General features: G+C 39.6%; 2 protein-coding genes across 6 annotated transcripts in view; both read left to right on the top strand.

Moving 5' to 3' along the window:
* The first annotated feature begins 13,926 nt into the window (after positions 1 to 13,926).
* On the top strand, positions 13,927 to 14,797 carry LOC148187722 (protein myomixer). The gene has a single exon (XM_088086527.1). It carries the CDS (start codon positions 14,570 to 14,572, stop codon positions 14,795 to 14,797), a length of 228 nt encoding a protein of 75 aa, XP_087942653.1. The 5' UTR covers positions 13,927 to 14,569.
* A 146-nt stretch (positions 14,798 to 14,943) lies between these two features.
* The window catches only part of mymx (myomixer), a 34,059-nt gene continuing 33,270 nt past the window's right edge, over positions 14,944 to 15,732 (top strand). For all 5 annotated transcript variants that reach the window (XM_088086523.1, XM_088086524.1, XM_088086525.1 and 2 more), the window contains exon 1: positions 14,944 to 15,434. In XM_088086523.1, coding sequence (XP_087942649.1) covers positions 14,949 to 15,434 — 486 coding nt within the window. In that variant the 5' untranslated portion in view covers positions 14,944 to 14,948. The remainder of the gene's footprint in view (positions 15,435 to 15,732) is intronic.

The raw sequence follows: 15,732 nt of genomic DNA, 5'->3' as shown, positions 1-15,732 counted from the left end.
CCATTGCGGGATGTCTCCAATATAGAGTAAATCACTGTTAAAATTCCCAGCTTAACAGCAGAAATAAACATGTTTACAGCCTGGTACAATAAAACAGTTTCGGTCTCTATAGCTAATCTCAACATTTACGACAGCTGTATGGGGGGTGCATTTTTATTTTTTCACCCGTTTACATTTCATTAAGGCCTAAAATTAGGCATATTTAGAGGAGGGGTCGCCTGAGTGCTGGCTGTTTGTAAGGTGTCACTACAGTCTGTCAGTCAAACTACAGCTTCATCCTCTTGTCCAAATATGGTCACTTCTGGCTCCAAAAAAAAAAAGAAAAAAAAAACAAGGAGATGATGGTTGAAATGCCTAACTCTAGGATTCAAAACAATGGGTGACGTCACTGTAGCCACATCCAGTATTTAAACAGTCTGATGTTTTTATTGAGGGGTACAAATGTACATGTTCTAAAGATTGACGGGCAAGTGCCCCTGAGTCCCCCCCAAAAAAATCTACACCCATAGTAGAATCATCATTGATTTAAAAGTGTATTTTAGTTAAAAAAAGAAGTCTTGTGTTCTTCATCTAGAACAGACAGATGCAGATGAAAACTTTTAAATGAATTCTGACAGTCTGAACTGTAGATCCCCAAAGTTGTCTACTTAGCAGTTCTTTTCTTGTACTATTACACAATTGCAGTTCAGTTACGTTATTGTCTGGAATTGGACCCAGGAATTTGTGGAAATGGCTTGGAGAAGTTTATTTAAATGATCACATGTCTGGGACACAGGATGTTATTTGGGGTAATTGTTTTGTTTTTGAGCTAGTATATGCAAACCTCATGTTGTATAATGATATGGGATATAATACACTAATATTATACTGAGATTTTGTGCCTGGCCGAAAATCACCAACAAAGAGAAAATCAGTACAGCTGGCTTGTTTATTTCCAAAACTTACATTTAAAACTGTTTAATTTAAAGTTAAATTTAGTTGTTTCTTTAGTTGATCATCTTGTAAACATTTTTTCTCTCTCTTCACAGAGGTGATGTGTTGCAAAAATTGAGTTTCTGATCACACAGGAACAGAGTGCAGCCCAGCCCAGTGAAAGTAATCCTTTGCAGTTACACCCAGTCTGCCTAAAAAGTCAGGCCTGCCGTCCCACCTGTCAGCATTCATGCAGATTGCGTCACCCATCTGACCCCGCTGAGCAACTCTCTGACACATTTGCTTAGTGGTGTGTTTTACGAACTTTATAGCCTGCACATGTGGTGTCTGTCTGTTGTTATGCCTTGACAGAGAGAACAGGAGTTGCCCAACTGCAGCATAGCTCTGCAAGTCAACAACAACTGCTAAAACCAACTGTTGTTCGGTATTCTTGGGCAAACCCGATGATGGAAGAGCTTTGCAATGCTCTGTGGCAGAGAAAAACACAGCCTCTACTTAGAAATGGCTCGTTTGGTTAACCTTTTTCTTTACCATGGCTCATAAAAATCCTGACTGTGCTGTTATTACGAACAGTAAAAGCAACTCCATGCAAAATAAACCAATAAATGAAAGGAAGGGGAAGAAATGTTTGGTTAACATTGACATGAAAACAAGTACTATGATAGTATAGTAAAATTTTGCTGCATTATTTTGACCTGCTTCTATATTATCTTTAACTTACTTGCCTGACAATGTCTGTATCATATTTTACAGTATAACTGACATGCTCCCGAGGTTCTTTCATAGTTTTTGATATGTATTTCAATTTCATATGCCCAAAGTAGATGTTGCTGTAGAGCACAGTGTTGTGGCAATTGCCTAAAAAATGGTAAAATCCGCCTTTCTTTAGTCTTTACTGTCAAAATATCAAATACTACGGTACCATGTAAGGTCAGTGCATTACTATATAATGCAAAGATATTCCCCGGATGTTTAACGTACTGATTTGACTTCCGCTATAGCTGGATTAGGTCAACAGCGTTAAGCAGTCCAGAATGATGTCATAGAGCATGATCTAACTCTGTGGCCAGATGATTGAATCATACATTTTCCTTTAATTTGGGGGGTTATTAAATGAACAGAGCTCCTCTCTGTGAGTTGCTAAAGAAGACGATTGGTATTCGCCTTAGGTCATTTTCTCGCTCATGGTTCATTTGACTCGCTCTGAATTAGGAGTTAAAATTTAGCAGCTTTTTATTGGTTAGGCTATGTTTCCAATTACCAATTAACCAACAAGCCATAGTTTATAAGTAAAGTCATGTGGCCATGCAGTGAGGCCAGTTATTGGACGAAGCTTCAAATCCCAAACAGATGAGAGATTTAATGGAGTATTATCATTTCCATTCGGCTCATAAAAACATGCAAGAAATGCTCAGGCAGCCGTTAGGACTGGTGAGGGTAGGTTCAAACCCTTTTGACAGTTCTGTTCACCTACGACATGCAACACTAAGCTGAGTGTTTGCTAAGCTTCATTAAAACTGCAGTTCTGCGGCTTGTTCTTCTCTTTGAGAGCTGTTAAGAGTGCTTCCATTAGACAGACCAGGGAGCAGGGTTTTTGTTGTGTTTGTGGTGATTCTGTTTGTTTGTTTGCGGCTCTCTCACCTCCCCAAATAAAACCAGTTTAAAAGTAGGAAAAACTCCTGGATTTAATTCAAATTCACAAAATGAGGCAGGTGTGAAAATGCAGTTAAGACCTTGTAATCTCACTTTGAGGCTAAAAAGGTTCTTTCCCTGCATGTTTGCCATCTGTATTCCTTTTCATTTGTGTAATATTATGTTATTGATGCAGTTTAGCTTCTTTTTTTGGTTTGCATTACAGGCATATTTATCACCATAATGAAAAGTGAGATTTATTAATTACCATTCCACAGGGTCTTTCAGATTGATTGCAACAGGAGACGCAACCAGCAGCATCAAGTATTTTCATCTGAACCACTTTAATTATGTTGCACACTTTCTATTTTTGCCCAATGACAACCTAACCTTACCCCTCCTCCCCCCCACACAGTTGGGACAGTTGTTTCACACATTGCACAGCACCTGTTTTAAACCCAATTGTTATCCCACGCCCTATCTGAAGACACTTGCACCTGCTTCTATCATCCCTATGTGATGCTTGAATGAAGTCTAATGCTCTGTGTTCTCTCTATGAATATATTTAACCTGGGATTTGCAAAACATTGTTCAGCCACATGAGTTTGGCCTTAAAATTCATGTGCCTTTCACAATCCAGACACATGTGCAACATTCGATGCCAAAAGAGACAGCAGTCTGGGCTTTTCTACTAGTGAATAGGACTTTGTGAGCACCAGCACCCAGCAAGAGGAACAATTTCTGCTTTGTCACTGGCTCTGCAGTGAGGTAAAGGTTATTTAAAAATAAAATGCCCATGTGTGCTTTATGAAGCCACAAAATGAGCCTCCAAGTTTTGTCTTCATGCTCACAAATAGTGACTGAACTTTCCAAAATTATATAATGTCTGTTTAAAGGGACACTGTGTAAGATTTAGGGGGAGTTAGCAGCTTTCAACAGTGAAGACTGCAACCAGCTGAAACTTCTCCAGGGTAGAATTCCTTCAGCGTTTTTATCGGGAGCCGAATTATGCGCAGAGGCGTTTCTCAAAACAAGCAGACCTGGAAATTTAAACCTGTAAAAACACTGAATAAAGCAGTTTCACATTACAAAACAAATTGACTCAGTAACTTACATCAGTAAAAATACAGAATAAAGCAGTTTCACATTTAAAAAAATGTGTTTTTCTGATGCTGCCTTTTGTGGAGAGGCTGCTAACCAAAACGTGACCAAAACAAAATCACAAAAACACTAATGACCCTATCCACATCAGCCAGCGTTTGGTTTGTCCATTCTGGGGGAAAAAAATAAACATGGTGGACTCCAAGGACAAGGACCCTCTTCCTATGTAAATATAAATGGCTCATTCTAAGCTAACAAAAATGCAACAATTCCTATATATATTAGATTCTAATTCTAATTCCATACCCCCCTAAATCTTACACACTGGACTTTTAAAATTCCAGTTTCCTTTTTTATGTGTTGCAAATTGTCATCCTATGTTCAGTTCTATTTGTAAAACTGTACCACTGGTGTTAGAGAGTTTGTTATGGTGTCAGCTGGGTTTTAGCATCAACAAGCCATGCGTAGCTCAGACTGGTGTCAGCAATGAGCTCATCCATTCCACTAACAGGAGGTGACATGAGTGAGGCAGGCAAACAATAACGCAGAACTTTCAGGTGGGTCCAGCCTGTTATGTAAAGCCCTTGGGGCCACCTTGTATGTCAAAGCAGAGAGAAAAAAAATTCACATTTGCCTGTCCTGTATTGAATCCAGACTCTCTGAGGGGAAGTGTAATGATGTCCTCATAGTGAGATAAAATGGCCCCACTGCTTTTCAGGAAGGTTGAAGAACATCTGTGAAAGTTTTTCAAGTTGTCTGTGTATTTATTGGTGTTTTCTTATTTACTTCCACTTAGAAAATGTCAAAGAAAAGTTACCTCAACCAAAACCAATCTGTAACACAATAGTGGTGTTCAGAAATGACTCAAGATGTATTTTGGCTTGCCTATATTTTTCCATTTGCCCAAAGCACGCACATGAAATGGTTTTCTGCTGCTGTTTCTCTTGTGATGTTTTGATGTACATCATGATTACAGAGCCGATCTATCAAACGTCTGGACATGTAAATGTTGAAATGTAAATATGTAGGTTCACCTCTTTCTTGATTTCTTCATTCAGAGTGTTTAACAAGCCGTTCCACTTGGCAACACTTGGCGATTCAGATGTCAAGCACACAGGCAAGCAATATACTCCAGGCAGGCTGCAGTGCATGATTAAAGTTCCTGCATGTGATTAATAAATCACACCGCCAGGTCAACAGAGCTTCCAAATAAAGGCTTGAAGGCACCCAACCTGCCGCTGGAATGACATCAGAGGTCAAATGTTAAGCCTCCCTCTCAAGGTGATTGATACTGTCGGAGAGGGCAAAATAAGGTACAGCTTGTTTCTGTTATTCAACCTTTGATATGAGAAAATTGCTTCCTGCTGCCGGAGCACAGCTGCCATGTGAACCTATGATGTCACATGACATCATAGGTTCATCATAGGAGTGACCTCATCCCACCATACAGCCTGACTGCCACCTGAGGGTGTGAGAAAAGTACAATAAAGGCCTGTATGACACAGTGTGTGCCTGCTTACTGTGCTTCCCACACTGGAACATGCTTGAAGAATGGGCGAGATGCACTATTTTTTGTTTATTAGATATTACGAACTTTAAGCTTGAAGCTAAGTGTTAACATCAGCATGCTAACATGCTCACCATGGCAATGTCAATATGCCAATATTTTGCTGGCTAATTATCACATTTACCCTCTTAGCTTAGCATATAATCAACTTTTGCTGATTAGCATTTAATCAAGCCAGTTTTGCTTTTGAAAACAGAATCAGACATTTGCATTTTCTGTTTGTACTTTGTGGTTTGTGGACTAGTAGTTTGCCATTAGTTAGTACTATTGACCTCATTGATCACATTTAAGCAGGCTATGGTTGCAGGTATACGAAAACAAAAAACAGAACGGCAGAATGCATTGGCCGAAATACTATCATCTGACGCAGATTTATGCTTTTATGAGCATTTTTCCTAATTTATTTGCTTTCATTTGCAGATATGTGTTTATAGAGATTAGCTGAAATATTGTGCGGACCTGCCTCAAGTCGCTCACTGTACTGTAAACAATGAACAGTGCAAGAAAGAGGAAGTCTTGGCCCAGATTTCTGTGGGCTGGATCTCCCTAAATATTGGCCTTTGCCCCCAGAGGGTATATGACTGTCAAACGGAAGCCAATTTCTTCCTAAATTGATTAGCATTAAACACAAAGTACTACTTAGGCTGATGGGATTGGAAAAAATAAAGTTTTGACCTAATAATGGTGCTAAATGAAAATTTAAGGGATCCCTAATTTACTACCCTGTATTCTCAGATGGAGAGACATTTATAAACCAAATATCATGACAGTCCATCCAATAGTACCAACATTTCATTACTTTCCAAAAAACTCAACCTGATGGTCACACTAAAGGAAAAGTCATCAGATCACTAAAGTCACAAAAGGTTCATCCACCAGGGATCATGAATGTCTACAAAGTTTCATAAGATAAGAAAGTCCTTCATTAGTCCCACAGGGGAGAAATTTGCATTGTTAAAGCAACAAAGGGATATCAAAGTAAGGTGTGTACAAGAGCAAATAGAACTATATAAATAGTAACCCCCCAGACTAGAAAACTAGACAAAACTAGAGATAGAAACAGAGCAAAAAAAGATAAGAAATAGAAATAGCGCAAAAATAAAAAATATAAATAATAAATAGTAACCCCCCAGACTAGAAAACTAGACAAAACTAGAGATAGAAACAGAGCAAAAAAAGATAAGAAATAGAAATAGCGCAAAAAGAACAATATAAATAGTAAAAAAAAAAAAATATACAAAAAAACAAGATGCAAAACTCAACAGTTAAAAAACATATACACCATTTGCACATGGAAAATAATGGCTATCCATCCAAATGTTAATGAGGTATTCACTTTGGACCAAAGCAGACATTGCCATCCCTGGAGGCTGTTAAGTTTAGCTAAAAATTATGTGAAATGTTCTTTCACTTCCCAAACTTTGGTAGTACAGCCAAGAATAATCAGTTTATCCCCAGTTACCCTTATATTTATTAAGAACAAATGATCCCATGGGTGCCAATCTTTCATCAACTGGCTTCCAGTCCAGAAGTAGCAACACAAATAACTGTGAAGTGGATACATTTGATCATCTACAAATTTACCAGCTGACCTGATCATTAACTAAATGTTGACTTTGAATTATCAGCTTCTTTAAGAGCCAGTGAAAGCCTCTTTTGATCTTTAACTCTCTCCAAACTTTCTCAGCTACACTGCCTGATCTATTTTTCTAATGTCCTGGCCAATTGTACATAAGAGTCAGACCCTTTTGTATTAAAGCTAGGTCTGACTCCTGTCTTTGAATTTGAACATACTAACGCAGGTTACTAGACACTGTTTCTACTCACGATACCACCCTGCTGCCAATGTTCGAGGCAGAATAGAACAAATATTACGAGTTGCATGTTTGCATGCAGGAATGCTGCAAAGGGAGGCCAGAGATCACAGTATTATTGATGTCAGAGCAGAATTTAAGTCAAGTCAAGTCAAGTCAGTTTTATTTATATAGCCCATTATCACAAAACATGGTTTGCCTCAGAGGGCTTTACAGTGTACGACATCCCTCTGCCCTTAGACCCTCACATCACCCAAGGAAAAACTCCCCAAAAAGAACCCCTGTAACGGGGAAAAAAAAGAGGAAGAAACCTCAGGAAGAGCGGTAGAGGATAGTGAGGGATCCCTCTTCCAGGACGGACAGACGAGCAATAGATGTCATAAATAGCAAGTGAAATACAATCATGGCAAAAAAGGAAAGAGAAAGAGGGGGGGGGGGGCACAGAATAATAGAAACAGATGCATGTCATATTACAATAATGGTAGGTGTGAAATTAGTAATTGCTCTCTATGATGATGTTGATAGAGATGATAACAGTCTCATGCATATGTGAAAGGGAGTTGTCCAAAGGCAAGATCACAGCATCGGCGCAACCAGGACCAGACCACGATCAGGGCGAGCGGGGGGCACAGAATCAGTACAGCCACAGCACGAGCACAACCAAAGGCAGGGTCGCGGCATCAGCACAGCTATCACAGCGACTCCGAAACCTGGTCCCAATTTACCTCCAAGCAAGTTGTTTGGAGGTTTTTGGAACAATGCCGCTTCAGTTTAAAAGATGAAAAATATATGCGTCATGGCAGGCGGTTGAGATTCATTGTCTCTGCTTGCCTCTCTTCGCTGTGTGACAAACTTGGCACTCTGACTCTCTAAACAATGAGTAGTGGCTGACTAATATGGCATTTTATTGCACATGATGTCATGGCTCCTTATGGTTATGATAGGAGTCGACATGTTCAGAAGAAACGTGTGAAACAGGACTCCCAGGAAGAAGCCCCACAGCCACAGGTGTGTGTGTGTGTGTGTGTGTGTGTGTGTGTGTGTGTGTGTGTGTGAACCTCAGCTAATAAGCATGTAGTCTCGTTAGGTCAACTAGCCTCAGGTGAGCGTCAAAAACTAGGCACCACAATTATTAAACCAGAGATTAAAGGCTTTAGTTCTTTAGATGACAAGTTTCAAAACTGAACCTTTTTTGTTTTTCTGTTTGTTATGTCATAAATTATGTTCTGAATAGATTTTGGATGAGTAGAACTGCACAAAACCCCATGTGGACATCATGTAGTAAATGCTGAAAATGTGGCTTTCGTAATGTGTTTATATTTCCCTCTGTCCATAAACTGCAGCTGTCATGTTGTTCTGTTCAAGCACAAATCATTTCATTGTTAATGCTGTGTATTAGCTGCAGTGGCTGGAGTACAAAAGCCCACAGGCGAGCCATCTGAGAGAGGCTAGGTCATTGTCAAGATGTGGGTTCAGACTTGTGAGCTAAGAGAGAAGGAATTTAAAGCTGTTTAGATCAACAGATAACCATTAATACAAATGGATGACTTCACTGTTTCATTGGCACCATGCCGTCGCTGCCTTGAAGTTTGGGTTTCATTGTCATTCACAACTTTCTCTTTAGTCTGTCTTTCTTTCCGTTTAAACAAAGAAAAATGAGCTAAACTGGTATAAATATGCTCATATTGTGTAAATCTGTCTTGCTTGTAAAAACTTAAAAATAGGGCCATATGATTACATTTTGGTGGTGGTTCAGTTCTGGCACCCAACATATTATTTTAACTATTTTAATTTCTATTCTATTTCAATAGTATTTTCATATTTTTATGGTAATTTTCTTCCATATTTTTCTCTTGCATTTTGCAATACTTGCTTGTATTTTTATTTTCTTTTTTTCCCTAAAATTCCAGTGTGTAAGATTTAGGGAGATTTAGAGGCTTCTATTGGCGAGGATTGTAGATTACCAACACGTCCAGCTGAAATTTCTTCTCTTCAGTTAAGTTAAGAGTTCCTTCAGTGTTCATTGTTCAGGAGGTTCTTTTTACTGGGAACCGATTTATCTGCAGAGGTGTCTTCCTTTACAAAGACAAACAGACCAGGTCAAACCGGCAAAAACACTTAACAAAACAGTTTCACTTTCAAATGAGTGTTTCCCCTACACTGTTCAGCACGTCTCAGACAGGCCACTCGCCCAGCACCTGCTAATGTGTGCTCATCTTTTTTCTCTGATAACTTTAGATCCAGATGTTAGTTTTTATGGGGAGCCAAATTATCTGAAGAGGTCTCTTTCTCTAAAAAATGAACGTACGCAGTGATTTGCACTGTTAAAAACACTGCATGAGGTTTCCCATATTTTTTTTTTCCAGTGCTCTCATCATGCAATGGGTTGTACCTACGAAAATGTAAGAAACACAAATGGCCCTATCTAGAGCCAGTGTTTGGTTTGTCTATTCTGGGCTACTGTAGAAACATGCTGGTGCAACATCGCAATTTGATTTTAAAGGGACACACTACCTATGTGGATATACAGCTCATTTTTAGGTAATGAAAACACACAAAAAAATCTTATTTTCAGGTGACTTGCACAAAAGACAGCAAACTCTTTATATTTTATTCCATTTCTGCCAGTATTTCCCCCTAAATCCTACACACTGGATCTTTAAAATGTTTGTTGCATCAGTGCTCCCGAGCAAACGCGATATAAAAACTTATGAGACATGACCCAGATCCTGATTCTGGACTATAAAAGTAATAGATAGAGGCTTAACTCTAATGACTTAAGAGGTTAGTTACGTTTTAGTTAAAATTCAATTAATAGAGTTTTTTTGTGTGGTTAAGTTGGAGGACTGTCCAGTGTTGGGGTTAAATCTCTCTGGGTGCTGTCTACGTACTAAAAATCTCCAGCCAAGCATTCCTGACACAACACATGTGAGGAAAGCATTTTCATTTTTCCTCTCCTTTCATATTAACCATTTCCAAAACATCAAATCTTTTTTGATCATGATCCAAAGCAAAAATTCAATCTTATCTGTACTGAAACTTGACCAGGAGGCCGATCATGCCTTTGTGATGACATACACCAAGTGGAAAAGTACAGACCCCCACTAGCTCCCATGCATATTCTCTCCTCTACCGCGGCTATCGCTCTGCTTTCATGCGGGCTGCCTCGGTGACATCACCCCTTGAAAGAGTCTTCAAAGTCCTATTTACTGACTAATAAAATGGAAGATATCTAACAAGGGTGATCACCAACCGGGGCCTGTGGTGAGGAAGCATCGGGATTTTATTATCATCTTGGGAGGCAATGATATCAGCCATCAGGCCAGAACTGGCTTGTCTTTAACGGCCATCCTCAAAGATGCACATAAAGGAAGATGGCACAAATTAAGAGCTTTCAGATCGAGGCTGAGGTCTAAATGATTTGTAACGGATGTGGGCAGCACAGTTAAACATTACGTACAAGATTTGAATGAGAGCTGTGGGGAGGGAGGGGAGACTGCAGGGTAAACAACATAAGGAAGGTGTTACAGTAGCTTATTCTGACTTGGTTGGCAGAGGTGGGACACCTGGTTCAAATCTAATCAGGCAGCGACTCTGTGAGCAAACAACTTTCCATCCTTTATAAATGTTTACAGGCTAAGTGGAAAACAGGGTATGTACTCACAAAGCGTTCAGTTCAGAGGTTAAAGGATGAGTTTTCATACAATTTGATAATATTCATGAATTTAGGCTTTCATTATAGGAGATAAAAGCAGATGTCTGCTTGTGTGAGTGTAGTTATGTAAAGGTATATATGTTTTTATACTGTATATATGTTAGAGACAAAGTTCATGCATTAATTCAGGAGTAACCGAAAAGGGGTAGAAAATAATAATCCTTTTTGAACAATTACGATATTTTTTTTTATAGGTTTTTTTTGGTTATAAAAGTCTGTTCATTGAGCTGTGTACAGATTCTCATCTATTTCAATTATGATTTTGTTTTATTTTTAGCTTTTTTTGTTTTATTTTTTCAAAATAAATACTAGTAGCATACCATAGGTTACTCGGATTATCTCAAATCTTATATGATGCTATTGTAAAAACTTGAGCGAAGATACCATGCCCCTGGTTACTAACAAAGATTTTATGGATATGATTTTTGGGCTACACCTCTCCTGCCCACCCTTTAATTATATTTGAAAGTAAAGGTTAAAAGGAAAAGTTTGACGTTTAACTTTCTTGCCGAGAGCTAGATGACAAAACTGAAATCACTTTCATGCCTGTGCTTTGAGTCCTGAGCTTGAGCCAGGAGATGGCTGTCTTAGATTAGCATAAAGACTCTCCATAATTTAAAAATAGGCCTACCAGCACTTATGTTAATTAGTGAGCTTTAAAGGTACTGATAAGTGCGCTTTTGAACTTTATTATCTTTATGGTTTATTCTTGGCTAATGGCATCCTGGCTCCAGCTACCCTACAAAGGCTAACTGAGGTAACTACGATAACACTGAAACTGAGAATAAAGGCTTTAAAGTTTTTTTACTGTAAATGTGTCATAGGTAGAAACATGGTGACACATTTATTGAATAGGTATTCATAAAATAACTTTTATGCCTAAAAACCATAATCAATAAATTATTGATTTTGACCTATAACCCCAGAAATGCAAAAACACTGTAAATACTGCACTCTGCAGTTGTATTACCTTAAACAGCCGTATAGGTCATGCAAAAGCAAAGTATAGTGGGTGCAACTTTAAAGTCTTTCTGTCTTTCAACACTAGAAAAACTGTTTGCATTTATTACTAGATTCAAAAACAGGGAATATCAAACAACCCTCAATATTTTTTTTGTAATATTCACTTTACACATTAGGTTCAACCTAAATTAGTTGACATCATCCTTATCACAGATCTTGCTTGGGTCATCATCACGTTATTGTCAGTTACTATGTCAATGGCATCATTCTCAGGTTCACCTTTCACCAAAATCGACTTACTGCAGTTCTTCTGGCCCAACAGAATCCCAAATCTCCAAGAACACAAGACAGAGTGCAATAACTACATTTGCTGCAGTTTTCCTTGGGCTTTCATTATATTTTATATATAGTTACTGCAATTTTTACAACTTGTTTTCTCTATAAAAGGAAAAAAAGATCAAACCAATAAATTTTGTCACAAGATAGAACAGATATCCAAAAGGTTTAATTTTGGTCATAACTGTACGAAATGCAGGTAGCCTTTGTTGCGTATTTGCTCATTACTTGTTCCAATAAGTGTATCTCCCAAGATGTCAACATTGCAGCTTATACCTGATTGGTTAGATGCTTAAAGGAATATTGCTATATGTATATAGCCTTCATCTGGAAATGTAACACTTGTGTAAAATGACAGTGTAAAAACTGAAAATGCTAAGCTGGTAAATGTTACACTGCAAAATAATAATTCCTCTTGTTCAAAGGTGTCCAAATTTTTTGTAAAACTTATTGGTGGTCCAACTCTGGTCCGTGGGCTCCACTTTAGGCGGCGCTGCTCTTTATTATATTATCTATTAGGGAGATTGAACGATAGTTTCTGTTTAACAAGGTTGTAAGCAGTGCAGACCTATTAACGTTTACATATTATTTATTGCATTTATTGCAATTTCTATACACTTTAATGTTTTGGTCTAAATGTTAAACAATAAGTTTGGGACATAAATCTGTTCTGGAGTTTTTGATTACTTGCATCCAGTTGTATTCTAGGCTGAACTGTGGATTGCAGTATTTTCAGTAACATCTCTCAGAGGGCTGGTTTGCCTGACACATCACTCACAAAAATATATGTGAATCTGTATTTCTTTCCTGTAAAATATTGATCCTAAATTAAAAATAACCTACATTTCTAAATGCTCCGCGACAACACAACTAGCATTTTGGCATGCGGTGGTGTCATAGCCACACAGTGTACCCACCGCGCACATAAATCGCACACTTTTAGAGCCACTCACCCAGCAATATGAGGAAATGGCATTTTAAAGCCAGCCAAACCCCTTGAACCCCACCCATCCCGCCTTCCGTGAACACCACCCAGCCTGCGCAGAATTTATCTCTGATTTCAAGCTGCAACACATTAAAACTCTTCCTTAGATGACTTCATCATGAAACCAGAGCTCTTTTAAAAGCATCATTAACCGTGTCGACGCCGGGGCTACCTCTGTCATAAGGAGCCCTGCTGAGTGACTGTTGGCCTAGTGCTGGATGTTTTAGCCCTTAACCCTTTGAAACCTGGATCGACACCAGTCTCTTGTGTAAAACTTAATTACATTTACATTTTTAGAACTTTTTCCAAGCCATTTACTTGATTTTTTTGTTTTGTTTTGTCTTTTACCATTTACTTCACTTTTTGTGTGCTAATTTTCAGGTAAATTTCTTGTAACTTTTTACTCATTTAAAAATCTAATTTCTTGTGAAGTTGCTCATGGCCTTGCTTAGGTTTCAAGGGGTTAAACAACACAGTAACACTGACTTTAGGGCACAAATATATGTCCTTAATATATATTTTTTTCTAAATGTTATGTAATTTTACTACATAATTTGGGAATTCCAAAAGCACTGGGTTGTAAAATGCGGCTTGCACTTCGATTTCATTACTCTGAGTGGGTTTAGTTGTAAGTGGCTGAGCAGAAGTTCAACCAGGTGCTGGGGTCAAGTCAGAGGGCAGCCGAGTGAAGAGTGAGAGTTCCTTTTTTGGGAAAGCTTTCACCAGTGGAAGCAGATTCCCTCAGCTCTGCTCCCTGCAAATATTTTCTCTGCTGTCTGCTCTCCTCAGTAATCCTTGCTCCCCTGACATACGCACGCCACCCTTGCCATTCCAATCAGTCAGCCCAACATGTGCTCTGTTGAACCCTTGCCACCGTCAAGGAGTGGTAGGGGTCATCATCTGCTCGACTGTAATTTGCCCCCTCCTCTACATTTGTCATGACAGCAGGTCTGAGGTTTAATGAGCAAAACAACAGGGCTGTTGCATGTGACAACTGCTCCTCATTGATGGGGAAAAGCTTGGAGCCGAGGAGGGCACTTTCATTCCTGGACACACAGAGCTCACACGAGCCTCTGAAGCTTATCCTCTCCTCAGATTTCACCCTGGATTTTTTTTTTTTGTTTTGTAATTTTTGCATTGGAACAAAGCACCTCAGGGCTGAAGCTGTTTTCCTGCTCTTCTAGGTTGAGGTAAGGTAGAGGCAGTGTGGGTGTGTGTGTGTTTCAGCTGAGGATATTACCTCATAGAGGATAAGCTGTGATTGAAGAGGTCTGACAGAGGTCTCTCCCTCTGACTCCATTACTTGCCTCTTATCTGGACAGATTTTCTGTTCGGGTTCAGAGGGGAAGTTTTGACAGCCAGGCTTTACAGCCCACTCTCCGCTCTGTCGCTCCTGACAGAGAGAAAGAGAGAGAGAAAGAGAGTGGAGAGGTGGTGACTTCATCCCTCTCTTAACCAACCCTCCTCTTTTCCCCTCCTTTTTTGAGCTTTCTTTTTTTTCTCGCACAGCACAGTCAGGCAGCATGCCAGCAGTTTTCATCTTGCTGCGGTCCCTGGTTATCAGGCTCCTCAGTAGCAGACTGGCAGGCTCAGTGGCACAGTTCCTCAGGAGAAGCCTCTCTACAGGCGCTGCCCACCTTGGCACGGCACTGCGCCACGTCTGGGACCGCGTTAGATCCCAGGAGTCCAAGGAAGCCGTCCTGGGCTGTGTGCTGTGCATTCTCAACATGCACAAGAAGGTGGAGAACTGAGCTCTCCCTCCACTATCTGTTCAGCCCTCCACTTTCCTGCTGAACACAGACTGGACAAACAGAACTCAAGTGAGGAGTGTGGACAAAGGGATGTGACTTTTTTTTTTTCCATTTGGACTTCAGCATTTCTGTTTTCTTATCTGAACTGGCAATGTCTGAGAGCATTGTGAGAAAGGTCCAGCCCTTCACCATTGGGACAAGGCTGTCAGTCCCGGCTGTGCCAAAATGCCAGGACTTTACACAGAGCTATCTGCAGAGCCAGAGTCTGGATAACTGCACTCTACAGCACAATCTGAACTCTCTCTACCTCAGCCGGTCCCAGGTCTGCGCGCATGGCCTCGTCTCACCCATTGTCAAGCAGGTAGCCCCTGTGAGGCACAACCAGGAGGACATGGCAGCTGAGGACCAGCTGAACCAGAATGTCACCTCTCCCAACGCAGTCTCCAGATCCATCAAGAAGATCACAATCTCTGGGAGTAGAGACAGATCAGAGAACAAGGTGTCAGCACAGCTCTCCATCACAGGTTCCACATCTGAAAACAACAATAACAACAACAACGTCACCAGCACATCAGATCCACATCTGCCCAGGATTGTGGGTGTGAGCTGTGAGAATAAGCCCAGTTCTCACTTCAAGGTACAGCACACACTTTAATAATGCAAATATGACAATAAAATAATAATTAAGGAAATAATAAATAATACATAGCCTATCTCACAGAGGTGGGATTTCTTTCAATAGCCTACTGCAATATGATTAAAAGACGAAATGAAGCGAGGTAGTTTATAAATATTTTCAAAGATAAAATGTCTTACATACAGTTTAAAGTGATAAATTATTTACTTTTAACAGTTTTGACTACAATGCTGGTCTACAAAGAGAGGAATTAATCTCAACTTAGTATGGTAAATAGACATTTTGTACACTGTTCAAC

Source organism: Plectropomus leopardus, chromosome 13 (genome assembly GCF_026936395.1).
Source record: "Plectropomus leopardus strain MGB_pleo_1.0 chromosome 13, ASM2693639v1, whole genome shotgun sequence".
NCBI lineage: Eukaryota > Metazoa > Chordata > Actinopteri > Perciformes > Serranidae > Plectropomus > Plectropomus leopardus.
This window is presented reverse-complemented; position numbering and strand designations above follow the sequence as displayed.

Excerpts from the sequence above, each read along its gene's own strand:
- LOC148187722 (XM_088086527.1), top strand. The coding sequence starts at position 14,570 with ATGCCAGCAGTTTTCATCTTGCTGCGGTCCCTGGTTATCAGGCTCCTC.